This window comes from Hyalella azteca, unplaced genomic scaffold (assembly GCF_000764305.2).
Source record: "Hyalella azteca isolate HAZT.00-mixed unplaced genomic scaffold, Hazt_2.0.2 contig11733, whole genome shotgun sequence".
Lineage (NCBI taxonomy): Eukaryota > Metazoa > Arthropoda > Malacostraca > Amphipoda > Hyalellidae > Hyalella > Hyalella azteca.
In genome coordinates, this window is record NW_025941719.1 from 245,933 (window position 1) to 271,243 (window position 25,311).

General features: G+C 38.1%; 1 protein-coding gene across 4 annotated transcripts; it reads left to right on the forward strand.

Annotated features, from left to right (window-relative positions):
- On the forward strand, positions 1–25,009 carry LOC108680745 (proton channel OtopLc). 4 transcript variants are annotated; one of them, XM_018169636.1, is made up of 16 exons: positions 1–1,940; positions 13,255–13,537; positions 13,833–13,906; positions 14,896–15,105; positions 15,443–15,557; positions 16,503–16,620; positions 17,336–17,398; positions 18,270–18,431; positions 18,810–18,970; positions 19,224–19,350; positions 19,740–19,957; positions 20,913–21,063; positions 21,740–22,013; positions 22,479–22,641; positions 22,989–23,126; positions 23,525–25,009. In XM_018169636.1, exons 1-16 carry the CDS (start codon positions 394–396, stop codon positions 23,747–23,749), a joined length of 4,029 nt encoding a protein of 1,342 aa, XP_018025125.1. In that variant the 5' UTR covers positions 1–393; the 3' UTR covers positions 23,750–25,009. The 4 variants fall into 4 exon arrangements, with proteins under 4 accessions (XP_018025125.1, XP_018025126.1, XP_018025127.1 ...); XM_018169638.2 differs by lacking the exon at positions 1–1,940 and adding an exon at positions 6,820–7,815; XM_018169639.2 differs by lacking the exon at positions 1–1,940 and adding an exon at positions 8,960–9,123.
- The last annotated feature ends 302 nt before the right edge of the window (positions 25,010–25,311 follow it).

Here is a 25,311-nt window from a genome sequence, read left to right on the forward strand (position 1 = left end):
AGAGGTGTGGTGTTACAGATGATTGGTTCTCATATGAATTGAATAAAAAACCTGAAGCTATTAGGTTCAATGTTAGATTTTACGAGTCTATACAAAAATTCTATTAACTGAACTTTCTTACGATAAATTCCTGCTACTTCTGAGATCGATAAAGTTTAAACACAATTGACGTGAAGGTAGGAACACTAATTAATTCTTCCGAGAATAATTTTTTGTATTTCTCATCGAAAGTGTCTTCATTCATATGATATAAGTACTGCTGAGAAAAGCTCTACTGATAAATTTTAACAATTTTATAGCGAACGTGTATATAAAAATATTCCACAAGAAAATCTTCACAGTTAGTGAAGTCATCATTTTTGTTTGAAACATTCTGAATAAAAACAGGAATTGATGCCGCCGCTCATAGAAGAAGATAATAAGGCAAAGCAACCAAGTCTGAAGTTTCTTCGCCTGCCATTTAAAAAGAAAAAATCCTTTTCTGTCATAGATCCGAAGCCCGAACACGTCGTCATCGATATTGCAAGCAATCCGAGCCATTCAAGTTCCACTGCCATAAGTTCACAAACAACTCCTCTTGCAACCCCACCACAAGCTCCAAAAAATATTGGAAACAAGCTTCTACCGAATTTTATTGCATTGCCCTTTCCTCTTCCAACTTCATCGCCATCGAAGGAGACGAGCTTAACAGATGATATGGTCACTAATAATGAGCAAACCAAGGAGGAAAGCACTGTAACGTCACCGATTTTTAATGGGGCTGCTATATCCGAAACTCCTTCTTCCCCTTCCTCTCCAAACATCTCCTCAAAATTCAAGATGAAAACGAAGGAGGATAACGAGAAAAAAACACCCTTCCTATCTCCAGCTTACACAAATCTTGGATTCCAAGGAGACTCGGAATCGACGCTAGGTCTGTCATCGAACTGTTCTGAGTTGTCTGTTTCATCTTCGGAAGATGATACCTGGGAAGCGAGCAATACCATCATCAGTGCTGACACTGGGATATCATCGGCTGCAGCAGACGACAGTGACAGCAGTGGCCTTTTTATTGCAGCAAAAACCAATCGGGAAGCTCATGATCGAGCTCGAACGACCCTCAAACATCCCGACCTTCAAACTTCGACCAGTAACGAAGATGTTAAATCCCCTCCTCCCGAATCGTGTCTCGGCTGGAAGTTATTCCAAAACCAGAACTCTATGCCCAATTCTCTATCAGCTTTGAATCAATTTTCAAGTGAATGCAATAGGAGTACTGGAAATTTGAGTGCAGATCATGTGTCTCGTGACTATCAAAGAAGTACAGGTAACCTGAGCGTGAGTCGTTTACCACGAGAATGTCACAGAAGCACAGGGAACCTTAGTGTAAGTCGGTTGACCCGTGACTCTGACAGAAGAACAGCTAACGCTAGACTTGGTGTTTTCCAATCTGAACTTAAGAAATGCAATAGCAACCAGAGTGTCATAAGCGATATAAAGTCTGAAAGTCATTTGAGATTATATGAAAGGAACACTCGAAAAGCCTACAGCAGACAGCTCAGGGTAATGTGGGCGGAAAGAAGTCAAATGAGTCGATCAACTTCAGACCTGAGGTTCTTGCGCTGCAGTGAGAGCGACGCCAAGAGTCCGAATGATGCAGGCTCCCTTTCTGAGACTACAACATCGTTTTTAAGAATGTCAAAGTCATCAAATTGTTTGTCAGCCTTGTCTGCCGATGGACAACCGTCAGTCAGTCAAACGTCTAGTAGCACTTGCATCGAACAAGGTTGTACTGATAAAACTAGTCCAAAAAATGCAAAATTTGCTTCTGACGCGACACCATCGAGCCGAACAGAGAGCAAAGGCAGCAGTTCTGCGGCGTACCAACGGCGCTACAAGAGGGCTCGCAGCGCACCTCCAAGAAGTTTGTTCCAAACGCCTCTCAAACCTGTCACTGCAAGGTGAGCGTTTAATTTAAAACATTGAAAAATATCGCAATAGACTAGATTTTCATTTGATTCGTGCTTGGCTGCTTGCATGTCAGAAAATATTTTGTTTGGTGGCTACCCTGCATTGTTAACTTCATGTACAATAATACCAGTTGTTTATAGCCATGTACAGTTGTTTTTATCAAGTTTTATCCAACTCGTAGCTTGGTCAGTAGATAACACAAAACGTATTCACAATTATTATTTCATACTTCTTTTTTAATTCCCCAATACGTCTTCTTTTAATTCATCTTTTCAAATTTGTTATCCTTGCGACGTGGAATTTTTACTTCTGATTCGTGACAGCTGTTTAATGTCCGATTCATTCCATTGATAACAGCTTAGTATCCCATCTAAAATTTAAAGAAAACACTAACTTTATTGTAAAAAAACGCACTTTCACTCGTATGCTATAGAAAACTACTTGTTGGCAAATCTTCAGTACCGAGTTGAAATTTAATGTAGTTTTGTACATGAAACTAGAATGATAACATTCTCGTGTGTTTCCTTAGTTTCCAAAAATTTTATGTGAAAATAATTAATAAACCTTACTAAATACCCCCAAATAGCGTATTTTAATTAATATTTTTCCAATTATTCTCAATTGTGCATGGCAGATGATAGCTTTGAGGAAATATGTTGAAGTACTTTTTTACTGGTTCTCCAGCCGGCATCATATTTATCTCACATCACGAGGGACTTGTTCTTTGGTGCTGGTCACTAATTAAGGGAGTTCTTGGTAGCAAATTTTCGAAGAGGACGTGGATGTCAATTGACAGCGAGTTCTGCAAGCAATATTTTCATCGATAATTGCAATAATACATGCAATGTTAGCACTACATATTCACTACTGAAGAAGACTTAAAGTTCATCTGCGACCTTCTCAATCATAACCAGTGTAAGCAGTTAAAAAATTCCTAGTGATATCATTATCTCAGAAATTTAGTTTTTTTTTTTAAGGTTGGAGGTTCATTGAGTAACATCACCGGATTCATGTTATGATCAGACATCGGAATTCACCTGGAGAAATGGTGGAAATTTTCATACGTTGAGATATCAGTAAAAATACTTGCTAAGCTTAATGTCACAACGCCTTGCATGGGTTGAAACTCAAGAATCACCATGCAGTTTCTAAAAGGTCATTTACTGACGCAATTGTATGATTTAAAAATGTAACATAATACGGATTAACTAACGTGGCTTTACGTTATGGCATCGTGCTATAAATTGGTACAAAAATTGCAATACGCATTCAACAAAAATAATCATCTTTACCTTTTCTTGATTAAGATATAAGGGAGCATAGTGTAGTTGAAGAAAAGCTTGAAGTATAAAACACGACGTAAGTCTCGTAACCGCGGTTGGGGCTTGGGTGTAGTCTAGCCCCTTTATACGTATATCATGCGCGGACAATATGAAAATGAATTTCAAAACTTAACTCGCTATGACTTAATCAATCCAATAAAATAATTATATCACAAGATGTTAGACTCAGCCAGGTATCGAAATTAAACCCTAATTTCTTTGCCTGGAAAATCGCATTTTGATACAGAGAGACACTCACGTATTTCTTCTTAGTCATTAAGGAATTTCTTTCTATTTGTTTTCTTGTTTCTGTGCATTGACGTGGCCTATAGCGCTGCCACGTAAAGTTCAGCTAGAACAGCACTCGAAAACTCGCTGGCAAACTGACCTTTATTACCACTCTCAGTTTTTAACAATGGCTGCATGGGCCAAATACAAATTTATTTATAAATTTGCCCTTAGAACTCTTGAAAAGAAGTTAAATTTCAAGAGCATTTCTGATGGGCAACGTGGACCATTGATTTCGTTGCAGCACGAAGTTCGGACACTTACTGAAAGCTTTGGGTTGCTTAATCGCACTATTTTACGGAACGTAGCGATGACAGGTCGTAAAAAAAAAGAAAGTTTGCGAGGTAAGAAGATATAATGCATTGTGATTTAACTTGATTAAGGATGTGCGTAATAAAGCCGCAGAATTACAATGTTGAATAGAGCATGCTAACATAAATTTTTTCTCGTCTGAATCAAGAAATGGAACGCCTGTATACACTGCAAAAAATGCATATTCACTTCATTAAGTTCAAATTTTTGCTCGTTAATATCTGCCTTCTAGATTGAAGGCAGCTTTACGTATAATTTATTACAAGGGAGAAAAACTCTTACAACCAAAGTTGCATAAAATTATGCCATCTATTCGTATTTTATGAAAATGTATCAGTCGCTACTGGTTTGATAGCCACCCTTTTTTCCCCAAGGTCTAATTTCTCTTGCTGTTGAAATATTCGTACACTCCATATACGTGAAAATTTCTATCATTCATTGAAACGCTGGTTCAACCTTTACTTCTACATTAGTTAGAATTCCAAAGGCGTTATTTGAGTTCAAATCACGTAAGAAAATTGCGACTCACATTCAATTATGTGGCCGGTTGAAGATCCCACAGGTAAACGAAAATCCATATAATTTTATGGCGAACAAGTATCATTTGTTTGTCTTTGTTACTATCATTCATGTTGATTCCTGACGTTTAAGTTGATTTGCTCTCGCACTGACTACCAAGGCATCAGCTTTCTGTAACAAGACATCCCTTGGACCCTTTGTGCATCTTCAATCCATTCCACATTAATCTCATGGTTATTAATATTTCGTAGTTGTTTCTTGGAAATAAATAATTGTGTCAATTTATTCTTCAACTAATTTAATTGCCCTCTAATTAAGCTCTATTTAATAATAAGAGCGCTCACAGAGCGCTCTATTTAATAACGTGATTGCAAGATTCAGGATCTATTTCCAAGCTACACAAGCTAAACTAAAACTTACCTCGCTTAATTTGCTATGGCTCAACCGATTTATTTTAAAAGTCATTAATCTATATTGCGGCATGTTAAGATTTTAATTAGTCAATTGAGACTACTTTTCTTATTATTGTACTGAATTGCTTATGGAGTCAAACTAAAATGTCCTAACAAATTTGATTCAGCTTAATGATTAGTAATAACAGAAGTTGCACCATACAGGGGCCTTTACATAAATACACAATGTTATACTTATATCACGTGACGTGCGAAATCAGAATTCGACAGGCGATCTGACCTCACCTTGTCCTCATTCGCAAGAATTCATTATATTCCAAATTCATTTAAGCGAGACATCAAGCTTGCAATACACGCAAGAAATTTTTTATTAATGTACTTAAGTAATTAAGCTTCTGTTTACGTCACACACTATGACAGCACGAGACCTGGGCCGGACTTGAACTCAAAAAATTTGTTCCTTTAAAAAATAGTCGGCCTAACACTTTTTTGCAATTCTTCTGAATGGGAAAAATCCTCTGCGAAATTATTTAAAATGTATAGCGTATGAAACTAAAGTTTTAAAAGTTTACCAATTAATGGTAAAGTTTTGTATGACTAAAACTTTACCATTAATTGGCTCTGACTACAGTAACGAATTTATTTTTAATGGCAAACTTCAAACAAATGGAAGCTCGAGATCAACATATGTGTTCAGAGTAAAAATATCAGAAAACAATTACGTACCTACAACAGTATGATGTTTAACCGTTTTAGATCCATCTCGGTCAAATATTTAATGGATTTTTGATTCATTAATTTATGTAACATTTTGAGTAACATCTTCCTGTTACTTGCGCTTCGATTGGTTGTAAAATATTGTTTATTCATAATGATTGCAAAAAAATTAGACCGAAAATAAAACTGATGCAAATTATCAAAATTGATGTAAGACATCACACCGTTTCATATTGCCCAGATCAAGAATAAGTTATTAAGCTGGATTGATTGGGTCAATAAACGGATTGCCCATTTACTTCATACTTTCAATTAAATTCTGCATAACTAACGCATTTTTTGGCGTAAAAAAATCGCAATATCTCTGAAATTACGAGAACTGTGCAGCCCAGTAATTTGGGGTGCTGGTTTAAAACTCCAGCTTCCATAGCAATTAACTCAGCCATATTATTCATGCTTTGCCCTTAATTAAGTTTTCGTGCTAAAACTTTAAACGTCACGTCCAGTATTGAAATGCGATACAGAACTTGCTTACAATTCATTCATAAACTTGCCACATAGGCTTTAATTTGTTCATAAACTCTTTTGGAATTGATCTTGTTACGCCATTCTTTTGGTCATCCGAGATTCGATCGAAATTGCATCAAATTATCCATGAAGCGAATTTATTAACTTGCATCGGGCATATTCTTGAAAAACAGCAACCATCATCGTTGAACGTCATTTATAAATTTTCATAACGTGGTATTTCAAAATAAGTAACTTTGGGTAAGTAAACTTACAGGTCATGTTCTGATCACACTATCAAATGTCTCTTGATTCTTATAAAACCTTTACAATGCGACATTATTTTACATTATTTCTTTATCTATTCTTGCTCGCCCTGTGACATGACCTTCAGTTGAGTCTCGCTGTTCTGAGGCGCTGCTCACAGCATCGTCAATTGCGCCGGCATAGACTGGGACATGGGAAGTAGAACTCGATCTCAATGGCAGTGTGGCGTTTGCCTGCTCTCCGGGTGCTCATTTTCTATGCCCAGCTCTTGTTTGCGAAGATACAACCAGCGAAACTAACAGGATAGTTTCAGGAAACTGTCGAACTGCAGGAGGCATTATATAATTTTGCATAACGATTAATGTATCGGAGTCGCAAAACTCCCGAGAGTTAACGGGATTTCATAATAAAACTGGTGTATACGTATATCGTGTACTTTTCCAAGATTTTCTACCTATCGTTGCAAAAGCAATAAAAAATCTTTCTTCAAATTATTAAGAAAAAATGATTTACGATATCACTTTAACCTCATTCCGACAATAGTTGAAGTATGAGTACGTAGGAATTTCTCATTTAACATTGAACGTTAGATGGGTAATGCCACAACATTTTGTGAATAAGGTGCAATGATATCTCGCCCTTTTTTGAAGGGGTTACTTGGTCTATAAGATTGATCACTAATTAAATCATATTACAATTCGCATGTTCTTGTCAACTGCGTATTGCAAAGTACGTATCTTGGACTAATTGCTTATGAAATTTCCTACTATGCAGAAAGTAATTATTCTTATAATATTTGGATGTATTTGACGGACGATAAAGTGAGGGTCAATCTTTATAGAATATATAAAAGTCAATCTTTATATAAAGAAAAAATTTACTGGAATTTTTCCAAAATATTTCCTTCTCATTTTAACAGGGGCTAATTCAGTGTTTTTTAGTCTAGTAATTGTGGCGAGTTATAAAAACTTAGGCCTTAAGGGCATGAGTCGCCAAATGCCGAGTTGGGTTAAGGGTAGCGATGCCGATCTCGTTGTGAAGAACGGTTCTGCTACCCAACCTGTGATTGCCAAGGCTGGTCAAGTGAACTCGTTTGTTCCAAACAAGCCTGGATCATGTGACAATGATTTGCCTTCCGATTACGTTCCGTTCGTTGAGCCATTGAAAGAAATTTCCAATAACAATGACAACACTATCGACGATCAAAACCCTAGCGGAAAAGATCCCCATAACCGAACTCGAAAGAAACCTGCGAATTTGAACTTAGATTCGGTATTCATCCCCCATATTGATTGCGATGAACCTGCTGAAACTGATCCGCTCAACCCGGATGCTGAAAGGGAACCCTTAACAACGAATTCAGCCACCAAATCTGAGCTGCGCAGAGCATCTTGCATCTCTGGCGAAAAAAGTCCTGGACCTGGCGAAGATAATGCCAGTCGACGCTCTGCAAGCTTGACTGCTGATCTAATAAATATTTCTAATAAAAAGAGCCCATCTCTTGGGAAAAAATTCATAAGGTAACTCCCAGCAAGCATTTTTCTGGAAAAAATTGCAAAAATTATATGGATTTCATGTTTAAAATTTCTTCTCCGGTGTCTCACAAAGTTTTATAATGCCATCGGATGCCCACATTTATTGCATGGCTGAGAATTTTTTGAACATGACATTAAAATTATCTGTTGCGGACTTTGACTAAGCCATTTCATTGTGCGTCTGTTTGTGCGTATGTGTAAAAAAATCGAAATCACAAAAAATTGAATCACTTATATCATTCTTAATTTTGGAACTGAAAGCTGAATTCTTTTGGGTCCGCTACCGTGAAATTAGCTTTTTGTGGATATTTATTTGTGCTTGCTCTGTATAGCAAAACCATGTACGCAGATTCGATGAAAAATAAGTTCATAACTTCGATAAGTGTGGCTGAACGTATGATATTACGTTAGAAACGTATGCTAACGTTCGTTCTAACGTTGGCTGAACGTATGATATTACGTTAGAAACTGCTCATATTTTTAGATTTTTATTGGGCAGATTATACGTTCTGCCTCACGGACTCTTCGCAATGTCACGTGTGACAGGATATGTATGCACACATTCGTTGTTTTCCTGTGGCTAGCCACCTGCTCCGTCCGACTTGGCAAGTCTCAATTAAGTATACAATGAAGGCATCCTGCAACTATATAGGTATTCGGCCGTACACAAGTCAAACTCGGTAGTCCAAAGTAAGAGTGCTTCACGCGAACACAACTGCAGGACGCTGTAATCATTTTCAAAAAATATTCATCTTGTCCATTGATGATAAATTGTGCAATTTGGCAGAATCTTCAAAGTCGTCATTTTATTTTATTTGATAAAGCTACGTTTCTTGCGTAATGAAATCATGCTAAGTGTCTTTTACGCATCTTAATTGCCTGAATTCAGAATAGGTCATAAGTTCATGAATAAAAATTTGGTACATAAAACTATTTCATTATTTTGCAAGCGCCAATGATAAACTTGTTAATATACAAATTATTATATTATTTTTGTCCGTTACCTCCTTGCTGTTTCGCCCTTTTTCGGTATTTAACTTCGTAATTACTGTGCTTGTAATTTCACCGCTTTCACAATTTAAAATGTGTTTAAGTTTTCTTGCCTTGTGAATAGCAAAAATTTAATTCAAACGTTTAATTATCACAGAAAGGCGATATTTTTTAATGAAGATTATGCTGTACGCCTCAATGTATTAGTCTCGGTTCATTTAGCGGAGAGGAATAATCTTAGATGTGAAAGGAATAATCTCAGGATAATATGGACGTCGACATGTCCACTCGAACAAATTCAAGGTAACTTTTTAGACGCGGATGCCCATTATAAGTGTAGATCCTCCTTTTCGCATTTTGATGCGGTTCCTGAAGGTTTTTCGTAGCAACGAAATTAACATGGATATTTTCAATTTGTATGTGGCCTAACTGCATTATTCCCCAACTCGCAAATTACACATCTCCGTTATGAATACCCACTAATCCCCGTTATGAATTTTTTTTGTAAGAGAAGCAAATTATGTACGCTATAATATTTTATATTGAAGTTGACTACTTGAGAATTACAGATGCATTGGAGATCTTTTAGAGTGTTTAATCCGCTCGTGCTCCATATGCATCGTAATTAAGCGACTCGTCGCGATTAAGAGTCAGCCTTCCGCTTCTTGCTCGATTGCAATGCTACATGGACTTCGCTCGTCAAGCTAGATCAAATTTTCGATCAAACAGTAGAATGTTGTAATAATTTTTCTAAATATTAATCTGTTGCCATGACGCATTTCTGCAACATCCCAAAATCTTTGCACGTTCGAAGCTGCCTCTTATGATGCATGACCTACCATAGAGTCGTCCTCTGAATGCCTAACTTATAATGATTATTGCCTCGTGCTGTGATGGATTAAGATTAATAATCATTTGTGCAAGAATGATGGTACATAGTAATGTATGCTTGTGATTTGAGATAGGAATCATGGTGTGGTTGCAAAACATGACCACACGTCATAGCAACTCGTTTTCACTGAATAAATTTTCTGGTTTTACATTACCAATTTATTACTAATTTGGGTTTCAGTGTACGTCGTCGAAAATTATGCTGGACGGCCTGCGATCAGACATCCAGACCTCAATTAACAGCTGCTCGGCGCTTCAGTTAACGTTTGTTGTTCGTGCAACTCACATCAATGGCCGTCACCTGTCGCGATTATTTTCAAGTTTCAATTATTTTACAAGCCTATTTTACTTCGTAATCGATGAAGCCTTCGTTTGATATTTCAATGGCAAATAATGATCACCTGTTTGAGTAAATCGTAGAAAGTGAATGATTTAAGCGGAACAACTTTCCATATTCATTAACATCAATAAGTGTTAGGGATTTTTCGATTGACTTTTCATGAACTTCATTACAAAAGTAGTGTATCAAATGAAGTTGTTTGCATCATATTATCAATATTATTGTGTTGAAATTTACATTGTATTTGAAATAGTTGATAACTGTTACTATTCAAAGGATTACGAATCAGAACCTTCTTTAGCCACATGTCGTGCAGTTCTAGAATATTATCTACTTCTTTATTACGGCGATATTTTACGGCGTAATTTTTCTTCTTTATTACGGCGATAGTTTTATCATCTGCACTATTATATTTACTTATGCTTGAATGAACAAATTTACGTCCACTTCCTAAGAACACGTAGCCACCTCGGTCATGGCTCTTGATCCTGCTGCAATCATGAGCATGCCTAATGAACTTTCAACTGTCACGATCACTTTTAAAGAACCTTCAACTCAGTCAATCAAGTCTTATGGACCACCAACCACAGTGAATGCTTCGGAGGAACAAAAAGCAATCACAAACACGCCTGATGAACTTCTTGTAAGCACAATAACATCTGATGATACTTCAGCAATCGCAATAACAACTGATGATCTTCCAGCAATCACGATAACATCTGATGATCCTCCAGCAATACCGATTGTTCCCGATGAACATTCAGCAATCAAATTGGCGCCTGATGAACCTACAACAATCACGACAAACCCTTATGAATCTCCTGCAATCATAAGCTTGTCCAATGAGAAACCGACAATAACCACCGTGACCGATGAACGTCATTCAACGATGTTTCCTCAACAGACACATCCAGTTTCAGAGATGACATACAAGTCCCGTTCCATGTCACCAGCTACGATTGATTATATCGGTTCTCCCTTAGAACAAACAGGTGAAGCAAGAAGCGACTTCTCTCCTGCAGGATCTTGTGATAACGAATCCCGATCAAGAACACCATTTGCATATTATTCTGAAATTTTTACCGACAAAAATTGTCCAGATGATGATTTGATAGAACGAAGCTTGGGTAGAAGATCAAAATTTGGGAAAATGCTTCCAAACTTATTCATCAAAGAAGAAAAAGAGTGTCATATGAATTTTTCTTTTGACTGTGAAACATTAGGCTCTGGTTGCTACAACAATGTATCAATTCCTTGTACAGTCAATCTTAGCGACATAGAGGAAAGAGTCGACGAATTTGGAACAAACATTTCCATTGAAAAGTGTTCTCAAGTTATTTCGGCAAGTAAACACCAGCGAAATCATGCTGAAAGTTTTCTCGGTTTATCCAATACCTACGGAGTTGAATTTAGTAAATTAGAGATAAATGAAGAAGATGAAGATCCTCAATTAATGTCTTCAACGTTTAAGCTTGATATCGATAGCGCTGTTGAAGCCCATTCTGACGGTAGATGGTCCAGGCGTCATTTACACCACGTTAATGAGACCTGCCGCTCAATCGATGACTTTAAACACACATTCATTGCAGATAACGAGACCCTCAAGCGTCCTCATGAATTTTGTCATCAAGGCCAAGCTGACTGCTCATTACTAATGGAACAGAACCCGCTTAAGCAATTGTCGATCGCTGAGAAACTTCAACCGACTTCGCAAATGAACAATGAATTGCTCGATGGACAACATTTAAAACCTAAGGTTCTCAATGCTTCTGATATTAACATAGTCATGAATGAGTCTACAGAGACAGATTTTTTTCTGCCTACTTCCAATCGAGAAACTTCGCACGATACCACGCTTAATACGGAAATCGCTGCCAAAAACAATGCTGCGCTCATCATTGGAAGTTCTGCCTGTAAATCATTCCCATTTTCACATATTTCCTTGCCAACTTTAATCGATGTTATAGATCCTCTGCAAGAATATAAATCGACGTCCGGTCAAAACGAACTTACTTTCTCTCCTGTCCGCCGAGCAACTGGTGAACCATTTGAGAAATTCCCCGAGTCTCTTCGACAGCCTGTAGACTTGAGATCGAATTTGCGACATGTACCGTTAAAGCGCCTTTCTTCTTTCGGAGGGAATCATTCTATGGAAAATGCTATGGGTAATATTATGAAAGACATCGAATTATACCAAACCCCGGTGAGCGTTTTAAGCGACCTGCAGGATGATCATGAAGGAACTCTTCCCGAAGAATGTAGCAGAAATTACTCCGACCAAAGCATTCAGAATAAGGACTTGGCGTCAGAAATCTTTGATGAAGAAGGTGGTGGTGCTTATTATCGAGAAGAGGATGACAAGAAGAGCGATTCTGACGTAGAAACTTTAGACGGGAGTGAATCGGACGACGCTGGGTGCGAAGCTTCAGCGGAAGACGATGCAACCGAATGTCTGATCAACGGCGATATAATGAACTCTAATGAGATCGTAAAGAAGAGGTCCATACAATTTTCTGACAGGCATGACGTGTTTGAGTTGGATGTACTGGGCACTCGGTCTAAAAAATGGTCGGATGATGGCTTAGCTAAGCTAATTTCGTACGGAAATTCAATGAAGAAAAAATCTAGACGCTTCGTTCTCCGGAAAAATGTAGGCTCCGTTTCTGAAACAGTCCCAGTATCACCAAATATTTTGCGGCCGGAGTTTACTAAGACAAAGAAACCTGCTCTGAAGAAGACAGGTTCTTTCGGTCCAATGGATAATAAGGCGCATAACCTCGGTAACAGCGGTTGCCAGCAAGAAAGTTTTGCTATTCAGTCTATCAGCAATACGCGTTCACTCAAGCGAGCTGATAGCGAAGCTGTCGGCCAGTTCCATCCGAAAAGCTTTGGATTTCGCCGACGTTTCCTTTCGGCGGACGCCAATTGTCACTCTAGTATGGGCGTCTGTGTCGTCTGCAAAGAGTATGTTGCGGCAACGTGAAATTCTAAATTGCATAATTAGGCCGAATATTTAGGCCGCATGCACAAGATGCCCACATGCATGCGATTATATTTCGAATATCAGATTTATGTCCCGCATCATTTACAGGTCTCGTGAATATGAAGAGACAACAAGAAAGATTTGTGGATAATTTATTTTTCTTATAGCAAGTCCTTGCTCTGTGAATATTTATTAATTTGCCTGTTCTCACTCCCTAAAGATGGGTCGGAGAAGAAGTATCCTCCCACCGCGGTGCTCATGGTAACAGCGGCACCACGGTTGAGAATGGGGCTGCTGGGGGTGCCTCGTTCTCCCTACCGAGCACTCCTGTCACTCCCCACATCGTGGTGTCTCTGGATGAAGATTCCCCAGATGATACCCCCGAAGATGAGGAAGAATTTCGGGACGACGGAGCTGAAAAGTCAAGCGACGAGAACAACAGACCACATATGCTGGTCAAGAGTAAAAGTCTCGGCAGCTGTGAAAATCTGGATGGCTCTAAGGTTTGTTTCCATCTGGCAACAAAATTATAAATCTCATCCATGATTATTTACAATATATATAAAACGATGTCAAATATTCATGTATAACCAACTCAATTTAAAATATGACACGTGGCGGCAATTCAAAAACTTCTGTTACTCAGTAAATAATTGTTTAAATTTGCTTTTAATTTGTACTCGTATTGAATTTTTAAAGATAAAAGAAATATTTTAATCACTTCCATATAATCACTGTGTATTATACTGTCAATAAATAAACATGTTCAATAGGACTATAATATATCGTGTTGTGCAGAGCGAATTTAACGGTCCCACAAGCGCAGAACGCGATCAATTGGCGCGGCATAACTCGATTTCATCGTACCTATCGTAAGTAATTTGAGCCTTCCCATGATATTTATTTAGGAATTATGCTAGTTGGAAACTGTTGCACTCCAATAATGGTATAACGAAAGGTTTACATTTAAAACACATATATATTTAAGTTAGTGTTTTAATTACCGTAGACTTTCCATTTGTCATCAATATTTCATCTCAATAAATTGTTCATATTATTTGCCCGAAACTTTTGCATTACTTTGCAAACGAATGACGTATTTCATGGAAATTATAATGTTTTTATATTTATATGTCAATTTTTTAGCGCAAATGTTTTCTTTAGCGCAAATTTTTTGCCAATAAACTGAAGATTTTGGGTCTTACCTTCTAAATGAAACAATTACTAGTGCAACTATTCACATTTCAAGAATCGCCTCAATCTATTCTCATATTCAGATAATGAATGAAATTAGGAAGCAATGACCACTCGAATATTTGTATCACTGATAAATCGTGAACAATTCTTAAAACTAAAACTAACGTCCTATTGATAATAAATTGTGAATAATTCTTTAAAACTAAAACTAACGTCATATTGAAATCTCTATTAAGTCCACCTAGACGGATTTAATAAAGATTTCAATAGTACTTAAACCGGAGCGATAATAACGGTTTGCTTTACATTAAAGCCAGATTAATAATGATTTCAATAAAACTAAGGCGAATGTAATATTTATTTTAATAAAACTACGTTCAAGTTAATATCGATTTTAAAGAAATCAAGGCCAAAGTAACAACGATTCCAATAGAACTACGGCCAAAGCAATAAAGATTTTAATAAAACTACGGCCAAACTAATAACGATTTTAATAAAACTACGGCCAAACTAATAAAGATTTTAATAAAACTACGGCCAAAGCAATAAAGATTTTAATAAAACTACGGCCAAACTAATAACGATTTTAATAAAACTCCGGCCAAAGTAATAACGATTTTAATAAAACTACGGCCAAATTAATAACGATTTCAATAATTCTAAGGCCGGAAGTGGAGGTAAACCTGCAGCGCAAGACGCGTCGCAGCTCCATGATCGGTCTGATGCACCACGCCGCCTCCATGAGTAACGTCAACAGCCTCAACGTAGGCCAGCCGCTGGCGCTGCCGCACGCCACATCGTCAGGCTCACTGCGCCACGGCGCCTCCAGGAACAGCCTAGCGCCCTCCAACGGCGACTGGCGCAGGGAGGGCAAGTATGTTAATGTGGGAGAGTGAGTGAATAGGTAGAGTGAATATACTTGGGCTGGTAGAGTGAATAAACTGGGGCTGGTAGAGTGAAGTACATGAACTGGTAGAGTGAATACACATGTGTTAATAGAGTGAAAATCTGGTAAGTTTCTCGCATAATTCTAGCTCTGTGTTCAAAGCTGCAGCTGTTACTCATATACAGGAACTTAAAACATATCTGTGACTTTTCAATGCTGATAACAAACTATACAAAACTCATAAACATCTACTTTCTATTTGTTTGAAAGCTTATCGCTGTATAATAACACGCATTCATCACTGAAATCCATTTTTTTGCACCAGGGACTCGATGATCTCGGGCCTGTCTGCACTCTACGGCAAGATTCTCGTGGTCATGGGGCTTGCTTTTCCCATAGGGGAGTTTATCTCAGGCGAGATGCCGCTCTACGTCTACAAGGTAGTGTAGACGTAGCGAGCGAACTCTCTTGAGCGAGAATGAGATCAACAATTTGTAAAATTTAACGCATCGTATTCCATTTGTGTGGCCTTATTTTAGTATGAATAAATTGGTTTTGCAGGTATATGAACCGAGAAGATCGTAAGACGTGGGCTCTCGGCTTGACACTTTTAGAGGGCTATTATGATTCGGAACACAATTAATTCTGATGTTTCAAAGCTAAATTTTTGTTCACACTAATTGTAATGACTCCGCAGAAAAAGATTATCAAAATGTTTTTAAAAATCCACTGTGGATTATCACAATGTCATTAGTCGAAATCGTCAGAATTCCAAAAGTAGAAACGCTTCAATATGAATTGCGATTTCGAGTGCAGGATCAAGCCATGATCTGCCTCTGAACTATATTGTATGTTGGTTATGAATCAATAATAAATAATTGCACCAAAAATACATCCAGTTGATACAATTTGATTTTAATTGCATCAAAGCAACTTCAACTATTTTACAAATCTCCACACTACACATTTTAGATCAGTACCCGAAAGTCAGCCCATTTGATGACTTAGCTCGTGGCGTATCGTTGAAAAAGTTATTATTGTTCCACGACTTTCCTACAAATACTTATCTTGTACTGTTCAGTCTTGTGTCTTAAATGCGTGCTAATATTCATCGCAGCCGACTTAGATATCATCTTCCTTTATGTCATTACTTATTTGCGTCATCTTAGATTAATTGTCATCTTAATAAAAAATCCAAGTTACCGTAGACATGAATTTTGCCTTCAACGTTTATACAAAAGTTTGCATCCATTCGCCATAATATTTTTTGAGGTATCACTAACAAACTCCATGTAGATTTTCTTATATTATTTTTGAGCTTATGCCACAGTGCTGCGCTGCACTCTCCGGAATGCCGGAGATTTAAATCATCAATCTTTGAGCAGGGCTTCTACCTGTACCTGCACCTTGGTTCCATCATCTTCCTGGTGTACGCATACATGTTCCTGCTGCAGGTGGTGCCTCTACCGAAAGTTGAAATCAAATCTCGACTACAGAATCTCAGTGAGTGCTTGAAATGCATTACCTCAGGGCATCATGTCATCCTATTTTGCTGTATATTTGATACGAATCTCATTAACTATTGCACTTCCAATTTAAATCATCTATAAATATTTTTGCTGTATATCTCCTAAATTGCGTACTTTTGCTTCTTGATATTGCTGCTTCCGAAGCCTTTTGACTCTCTTTGAACTTTTCTTTTGTAAATTAAAGCTTTTGCACGGATAATTTCAATGAATTTTTAGTGAAGATTTAAACAAGAGCATTTTAAAGTTGTATCTGCATGCGACTTCCTACGCAAACATTTTCCTGACCGTAATGGTCTGCCTCTTGCGCAAATGTCATGCAATCGTTCTATTCTTATTGTATAAATCTCGCTGCCTTCACAAGTACCTACGTAAAGTTATTATATTTTGAATGATAAGTGAATAATTCTTAAGGAATAACTGAATGTCCCGTTCGTGCTTGATTTGCCTGTATTAGACTTATCATAAATAAATAATTTTCCCTTTACAAGTATTCGTGCGAATTATGCTTAACTTTAGATTGGATAACAGGAGACGCGAATGTAGCAAATCTCTGAACATTTTTCGAATGAGATGCCCACGAGCAGTGCAGGTCTTTACAACGCCAAAAAATTTAAAAAATATCAATAAATAAATACAAGTAAAACGCTTTTTAATTGTCTTGACGAGCTGTTCGCATGCCATGTTCACAGGAGCTTCAACCACAAATCTCGCTCAACGCCTCACCGCTAGTGTTCTCCCCCTGGCTCAAGGAGGTATAACTGACGTTCACGTGAAAGGTTCCTCGCCCTTCTCCCTGAATATGTTTGAACTTTATTGTTACATGGTCTTGCAAATTTGTTGTTGAGCAGCTCATAAACAAGGAGTTGCGTAATTTCTAAAATGTTACCTAGATTCTTTCTAGTCAATCATTAGGGTAGTGGCACCATTACACTGACACCAGAGTGACTTTTCAGTAGATCTGTAAACTCTAACATCTAACAGTTATTGTACAGGTAACTGAGCACATAAGCTGTAAGCCAGAGTTACCGCTTCAATAATATTATTCTGAAGTTGCACTGAAGTGTCATTGTTACCAAGATGATAGTTTTACAGTGAAATAGAATTGAATTCACAAAATTCGTACCTACCCTCTCTTTTCCCTTACTTTTAGCGAAATGGCTGAAAAATAATCGAACTTGTTACCCTATATTTCCGCTCACAAGAGCTGGACAAAATGTTGTAAAAATTCGAATTCGAAAAATTCGAAAAATTCGAAGCTGATTAAATGTTTTGTGAGGGACCAAGCAGTCAAAACGAGTTTCTAGACATCAATAATATAAAGGATTTTGGTGGCGCTTTCGTATACTGTTTTCTTGTAAATATTTTCATGTTTTAAACATTTGGATAGATAAAAAGCTTTGCACGCTAAAAGGCTTTTAAATGCATGATTCCTAAAATGTATTGTATTAGGTGTTTCTTTATATGAATAATTACTGCTAAATAGCGTTTTTCACCGCCTAAATAAACTACAAGCTTTTATTATCAAAACAGGATAATTTGTTTTCTCTCATACTGTTCCGTAGAAATATAGCGTGGAATAATGGGTTAATAATGCTCTGGTAATCTTTCATGGAACACGTTCAGATCGAGGTCGCTTGAGCGCAAAGACGGACGTCGAACGTTCCGGTGGAGGCAGAAACGATGATTCACGCTCCATGAACACCACGATGACCTTTAACAACAACAAGAACTACACCATCACTGAGTCCACTCACGAGTCCATGTACCTCAAAATGGGGGCTATGGGTGAGTTGCTCGCTCAAATATTGTACTTGTCGAAAATTAATGGTAATAAATAAATACGATGTTAGCCAAACTATTACTACACACAACGAACTATTTGTCTTCGAGGCTGATTTTATTCCTCCGAAAAGGTGATATACGGGACAAGTTTATACTCTATAATTTCATCTTTCTCCGACAGATTTATCGTTAAAACTTAAACGTTTTGTTAAAAATGGCAATTATTTTGCTAGAAGAACTTATGTCCGGGTTTTTCATAATACTCGTACATATACATTGACTAATGCTATTTTGCTGTCTTTTGACCTCGATATCACAAAAAGGACCGTTAATCGAAAATAATTTTTTAGTCCCACTTGATAAATCCCGTTGTGCGTGCAGTGTTCGGGATTGGCAGTATGATCTACAGCGGTCTGGAGGTGGGGCAATACTTTGACCTGAAGGCGACAGCGGAGTGTGCAGATCTCCTGATGGTGGTGTCACCGCTGTCTAGGATGCTCTTCACTTTCATACAAATGTACTTCATCTTCCTCAACTCCAGGGTGAGAACAATGATATAAACTTTATAAATTTAGTGAAAGTTGTTTCCTTGATTCTGGAGTAAATGATCTTGCCATTATCTACTCAGAAGTAATATAAACTTTTTACTCCGACTCTCTATCTTTCAATATTACTAGATTAAGCATAAAATATAGTTCTAGAAATCTTAATTCAGTTGTTATGCACTCGTTTTTTATCGTTACTTATTTAATAGTTTAAGTAAATCTTTACCAAAACTCTACTAATGACTTGCAGGTAGCCATCAATAAACATCGGACCGTGGCACGTTTCGGGCTCATGCACATGATCGCCACGAACCTTTGTATTTGGTTGAACGTGCTTGTCGAAGAGACCAAGCACGAGATACATTCTATCACACATGGTATGTTCTAGTTTCTTAACTACAAAAGGTTTGAGAGATTCTTCGTTATTTAGCGCATTTTCTCATTTATGGAAAAAATGCCTATTGTGCTCGCCATGTCCGTCCGTCTGTCTGTCCGTCCATGACTTCACGTTTTCGTCGACGAGAAAATGCGCGCTCTGTCACTCACTGCAGTGAGTACTGAGTTATATTTTGCTAACTTTATGCCAATTTTCGCTTATGAAATTACCTGGGGATGCGATGAACACCTGTCCATTTTTCCGCATAATGTTTCATTAATGCTCAACATGTTCGACATGTTGAGATTTCAGACATTGTGATTACTCGATATCTTGAATGAATCAATAATTGTAACATTACGCTTTACACATTAACTCGAACACTTCCAGCCAACTCAGGCCATGGCGACGGCCATCACGGCGATAAGTTGGAGGACGACGAGCTCTATGGCCACGGTCTGGCCACCGTCATGACACAGATAGCTGACGCAGCTAAGAACATGACTCACCACAGCGTCCTGACCACCACACATGGGCCTGACGTTAGCTCAGTCCTGCCTGACTTCATGGACTCTGGCAGCAGTGAAGAGCACCACGCATTTCTTGACGTAAGTGCGCTAAGTCGTAATTAACTCTCATCTGCTTGTGGATGCTGTTGAATATAACAGGATTAAATATTCAATCATTGTTATTGAAAAGCGATCGCCATATAGTTGTGCTGGACATGACTGTGATCGATTAAAAACAAATAAAGCAATACATCTGGAATTAATAAAAAACGATAAATGACATTCTCTCGCCATCAACTGGACTAACAACTCGCAAGAAGAAAAAATTGAAAAAAATTCAATACGATTCCAGAAACTTAGTTCTAATTCATGGAATTTTCTACTTGGAAAACAATTCGTACTTCTCAGACAATAAAACGAAATTTTCAGGCCTTAGCGGGAGAAAAAAGATTTTTTTCTCCGGCTAAGAAAAGTTGCAGATTTTAGAACCGACACGCTTCACTTTGAAGTATATTTTTCGACTCATAAACATTCTACCGGGTTACTTACCTCAGTATTGAATAAAAATACATTATAATAATAAGCTGGATATTTTCAAGACTCATTTGGCGGGGATCATATCTGCATTAATGAAAAACTCGTATCCAGAAAGTCCAGAAACGCTATGCAATTGAAGGTTTGATACCTGCACCTGATGTTGATACCTGCTGATGTTTACCTGACGTTGATATCTGACGATGCTTACCAGATGTTGATACCTGCTGATTTTTACCTGATATTGAAGACTGCAGATTTTGACCTAATGTTGATACTTGTTGATGTTTACCTGATGTTGATACATGACAATGCTTACCTGATGTTGATACTTGACGATGCTTACCTGATGTTGATACCTGCAAATATTTACTTAATGTTGATACCTGACGATGTTTACCTGATGTTGATACCTGCAGATGCTTACCTGATGTTGCCTGATGTTGATACCTGCTTATGTTTACCTGATGTGGATACCTGCTTATGTTTACCTGATGTTGATGCCTGATGACGTTTGCAGGATGTTCACGACGTGGTACGTCGCTCGGCCGACACGTCGCACTCGAGCAGCATCTACGACTGCAGAAAGTCCGACATGATGAGCAGACTTGTGGACAACGCGTCGCCTTTCCTCTTCCCCTGCACCATCGAATACTCGCTGCTGTGTTCTGGTCTGTCTGCGTATTAGAACGTTTAAAATAATTGCTTGGATGTGATACTAAAACTTTTTTACGAACATTTAAAGCCTGAAAACGCTGCAAGATTTATAAAAAATTGCATCTTAATGTAAATTGCTTTGGTTACAGGAGTTAGATCTGCTGTGTGTGTCTCTCATACAACACAACACGCATTCATAGCATAGCATAGTGATGTCGGCGCTGAAGAGTAAGCCTGATGTGGCCTGTCGCCGATTATTTTCAGTGCCGACGATAGTTTGAAATAACTACTAGACTTCCACCGGTTTCGATATGGTGCTAGACATTTCATGTCTGAACATATATTTTTCCATAGCTTTATCTAGTCTGTTCTTGAACGCGTGCATACTCGGAGCGCCAACGATGTAATCAGGGAGGCTGTTCCACATGTCGGTGACTCGAAGCGAGAAGAAATGTTGTCGCATGGATGTGTCACAACGCAGTTTTTTTAGTTTATAGCCGTGGCCCCTGGTGTTGGTTCTTGTTTCAGATTCTAGTATACGAAAGAAAAATACATATAACCTGATAATATCAAAACTTTCGACAAATTCATGTCCGTTTGTATATGTTGAGTTTAAAAGTTACAACATATTGTAGAGTAAAAGTTACTGAAAGCTGTACTGAAACCTGACAAGTTATGTTGCTCGGGCAGGTGTCCTGTACGTCATCTGGAAGAACATCAACAAGTCGCAGAGCGGACAGTCCGGTAACTGCGGCGACTCTGACATCTCGACGTTCATCGCACGCAAGGCACGACACCACTACTCCGTTGACTGCGCTCACGCCACCAGAGGTCTCTTCATGGGCATATTGGTGCTGGTGCTCACCATCATCTCACTTATCCTCTTCTTCGTTCTCATCAACAACGAAAACACAAAATCCGTCGCTGTTCTGGAGGCCAACGTAATCGAGCTCAGTGTTTACAGGTAAAGTAATATTGATGTAGTTTACCCGAAGCTGCTTTAGTACAAGTTTCGTTGAAGCCTGATTTGCCGAATTTAGAAAAACAATAAGAAAATAGTTAATAATAAATACTCTCTGGTCTTGAACTCAGCATGTTTTAAAGTCAAAGTAATCTGCTCAAATGAGATTTTATCTAAGAAGCTTTTTTGAATTGTGACAGCTAATGGCATATACACTACAGCGTTCAGATAATAAATAAAATAGACTTGTTGTAATGTTTACGACAGCGTCAGATTAGAATAATCGAATGAGGTCGTTCAACAAAGCACGATAACACGATATCGGTGCTGGGTGTGAAAGTACTTTGCTGTTGCTCATCGGCTACTCAATTGAAGGGACGTCAATCATATCTCTAATTTTTGTGATATCTTCAAATTTTTGTAAATCTATTAATTTATGCAAGGTAATACCAAGTCCATTGTTTGCAGTGTCGCCATCATCACGGTTGTGATAGGAATGATACAGATGCGCGAGCTGGAATTCGTCGAGCACGAGGACTTGGAGCTGGACAATATTTTGCTGCTCATCGCTCAGACCGGGACCTACATCTACACCTGCTTCACCATCATCGGTGGAAACTTCAGTCTAGATGTGAGTGAAACATGAACATAATTGAAAGAAATATTAATACAGCATACAGTTTTGTGGCCTCTTGCTTCAAAATGGATTCTTCTTATTGTGACTTGATTCACAAGGGATCTGGCCTTTGGAACCCGATCTTTCCATAACTGACGATTGATTGAGATAGCTGCTGGACTTATTGCCTGGTCCGTAATTTGCTGGGTATTTTAAGACTGAATGTCGATCTTCATTTTTTTTTCATTCAGTTTAAACTTTTTAGTATTTCAACTTCAGATGTAATGAGCATTTCGTACTTTAAATGTTTGTAGAGTCGTTATTCATTATCCCAATTTTTGGTTTTTAATTTCGCGTTACAGGCGCAGCGAGCTCTGCCGTTCTTCACGGCGGTGATCACGCTAGTCCAGACTACCTTGCAGACTCTCTTCATCTTGAACGCCTCACGTCGCTGCTGCTACACCTACGACCAACTCAACAGGAAGCCTGGCAGGGAGATGGTCAGCTGATTTTTACTGCGCAGTGGAAATTTTTCTTGATATAGTTAGGGTAAAAAATTAATTGATTAGAACTTTTGTCATATAAATTTTATGTTAACGCTTGTTTTGTTCATTTCACCGCGCAAAATTTGACCCCTCTCGCGGTCCGATTCGAGACTCGAAAATTTTTGGGTGCCGTTTTGGGTCGAGGATAAAAAGCTCGGCTCTGGCTGGGCAAAATTCTATAAAATTTTTGGTACTGCAATGATATTTTGTAGAAACTTCCATAGGGATATAGTGACATGTTTACAACATACGCTGACGATAGATCATCACGGTTATGTGAGGAGTGTTATTAATATGCCTGTATTTTGCCTAACATTGGGATTATATTTTAAGCAATACGTATTTTATTTCAGGTAACTTTTCTGCTGATCTGCAACCTGGCGATGTGGGCGATAAGCACGTTTGAGACGAGTCGAGCTGACGCTCACCCTACACTCCTGAACTACTATGGTGTCTGGGCTTGGACGATCATTTCGCACGTCTCCATGCCGCTCGCTATCTTCTACAGGTTCCACGTCACGGTTTGCCTCTGCGAAATTTGGAAACGTTCCTACAAACTGAAGCATGACTTCTTATAATTGTGCGACGAAGCTCGTTATGAAACTGGGATCGCGCACTAGTATTGCAATTGTTCGGAAACGTTTGATGAGCGGTTTTTATGAAAATTGACTAATTGCCCTGAGGAGATGCGTGATACATTCTGAGAATGAGTGCAAGCCATAATATTTTTGTACCGATTCTACTAAAATGCAGGGTTGTACTAAAAATCTAAAATAAGCATGGAATTGTCAAGCTCGTCGTAGAAATTTACGAGATTTTAATATTAATAACCTAATGGAATAACCTTAATTTAGATATATCCTGGAGAAAATACTTATTTAATTTACAACCAATATGACTGAATTTGACCTGGACGTTGTTGCCTGCATAATTTATCTCCGTAATTATGATGTCTTCGCCGAATTCCTCACTGAAAATTGTTAACCAATCTCGCCATTTCGATAAGGCGTGCAAAAATCATGGCTGAACTAGTTCAACCATAGCAATAATAATTTCAGTGATTGCCCTTCACTCGTTTGCTAAGGATTATTCACTAAGATGTGGGTGCTGCCCACGACTCGGTTATACTGATCTTGCCATTTTTAATAGTCAATAAATGTACAGAGTTCCATGTTTTCAATAGAAAAACATTTTCCATATTTACGGAAATGCCTTAGAATTTAGTTTAGTTGAAGTAGAATTTATCCCTAAAAATACAGATGTAATAGTCTATCCACATCGCCAATGGTCTCTCACTGCAATATTACACGAATTAGTTGTAATATTTTTCGCTGTTGAAAGAATTTCTGCTCAAGATTATCTGAAGATTATAGTGGATTACATAGCTGCGTACATGCCAGTGTTACAGCGTGCATCAAAATCATATGCACGCGTTGCCACAGTACGATCAGAGCTCCACCACAGAAATAGGACATTCGTTTATGTTAATATATAAGTTTAATTAACGAATAGCCCATCAGTACAGGAAATACGTTCCGACTCAAAGTAACTCGTGTTGCTGCATCTCAAGTAGCGAATTAGCCATCATTTTGCTTTCTTCTGCCAATTAGCAATAAGTTGTGTTCGTCCTGCGGCCGCTTCCATGAAGTTTACGATTTATTTGATATGGTTTTAATTAAAAACATTGTACATAGTTCTAGGTGGAGGTTGTTAAGCTTAAGAGAGGTATTTATAAAAAAGTCACAATATTAATGAGAGTTCAGGCAAGCTGCTTGATATACGTCCATATAGTTTGACCGAGTATTTTATGCCTATTATTAAACTTTGTGCTCAAGTCATAACTTTTTCAATCTCCTGGAAATAGCTCACAAGTTTACTGAACAAAGCAACAAAAAATGTATTTTTTAGCGCATCTTCTCATTTATGGAAAAAAATTAGCTATTGAAGGGTCAAAAACGTGGCTGCGGCCAAGGAAAATTGTCCTCTCGAAATTTTCTCTAGGGAAATTGCCCCAAAAATTGTGGCGACTTTTTTCTGGATTTTGCAATCTTGCCAACTTTTTACCCTAAGGAAATGTTAGGGTGCCAAAATTTTTGGGGTGGCAAAAACGTGCTCGTCATGTCCGTCCGTCTGTCCGTGA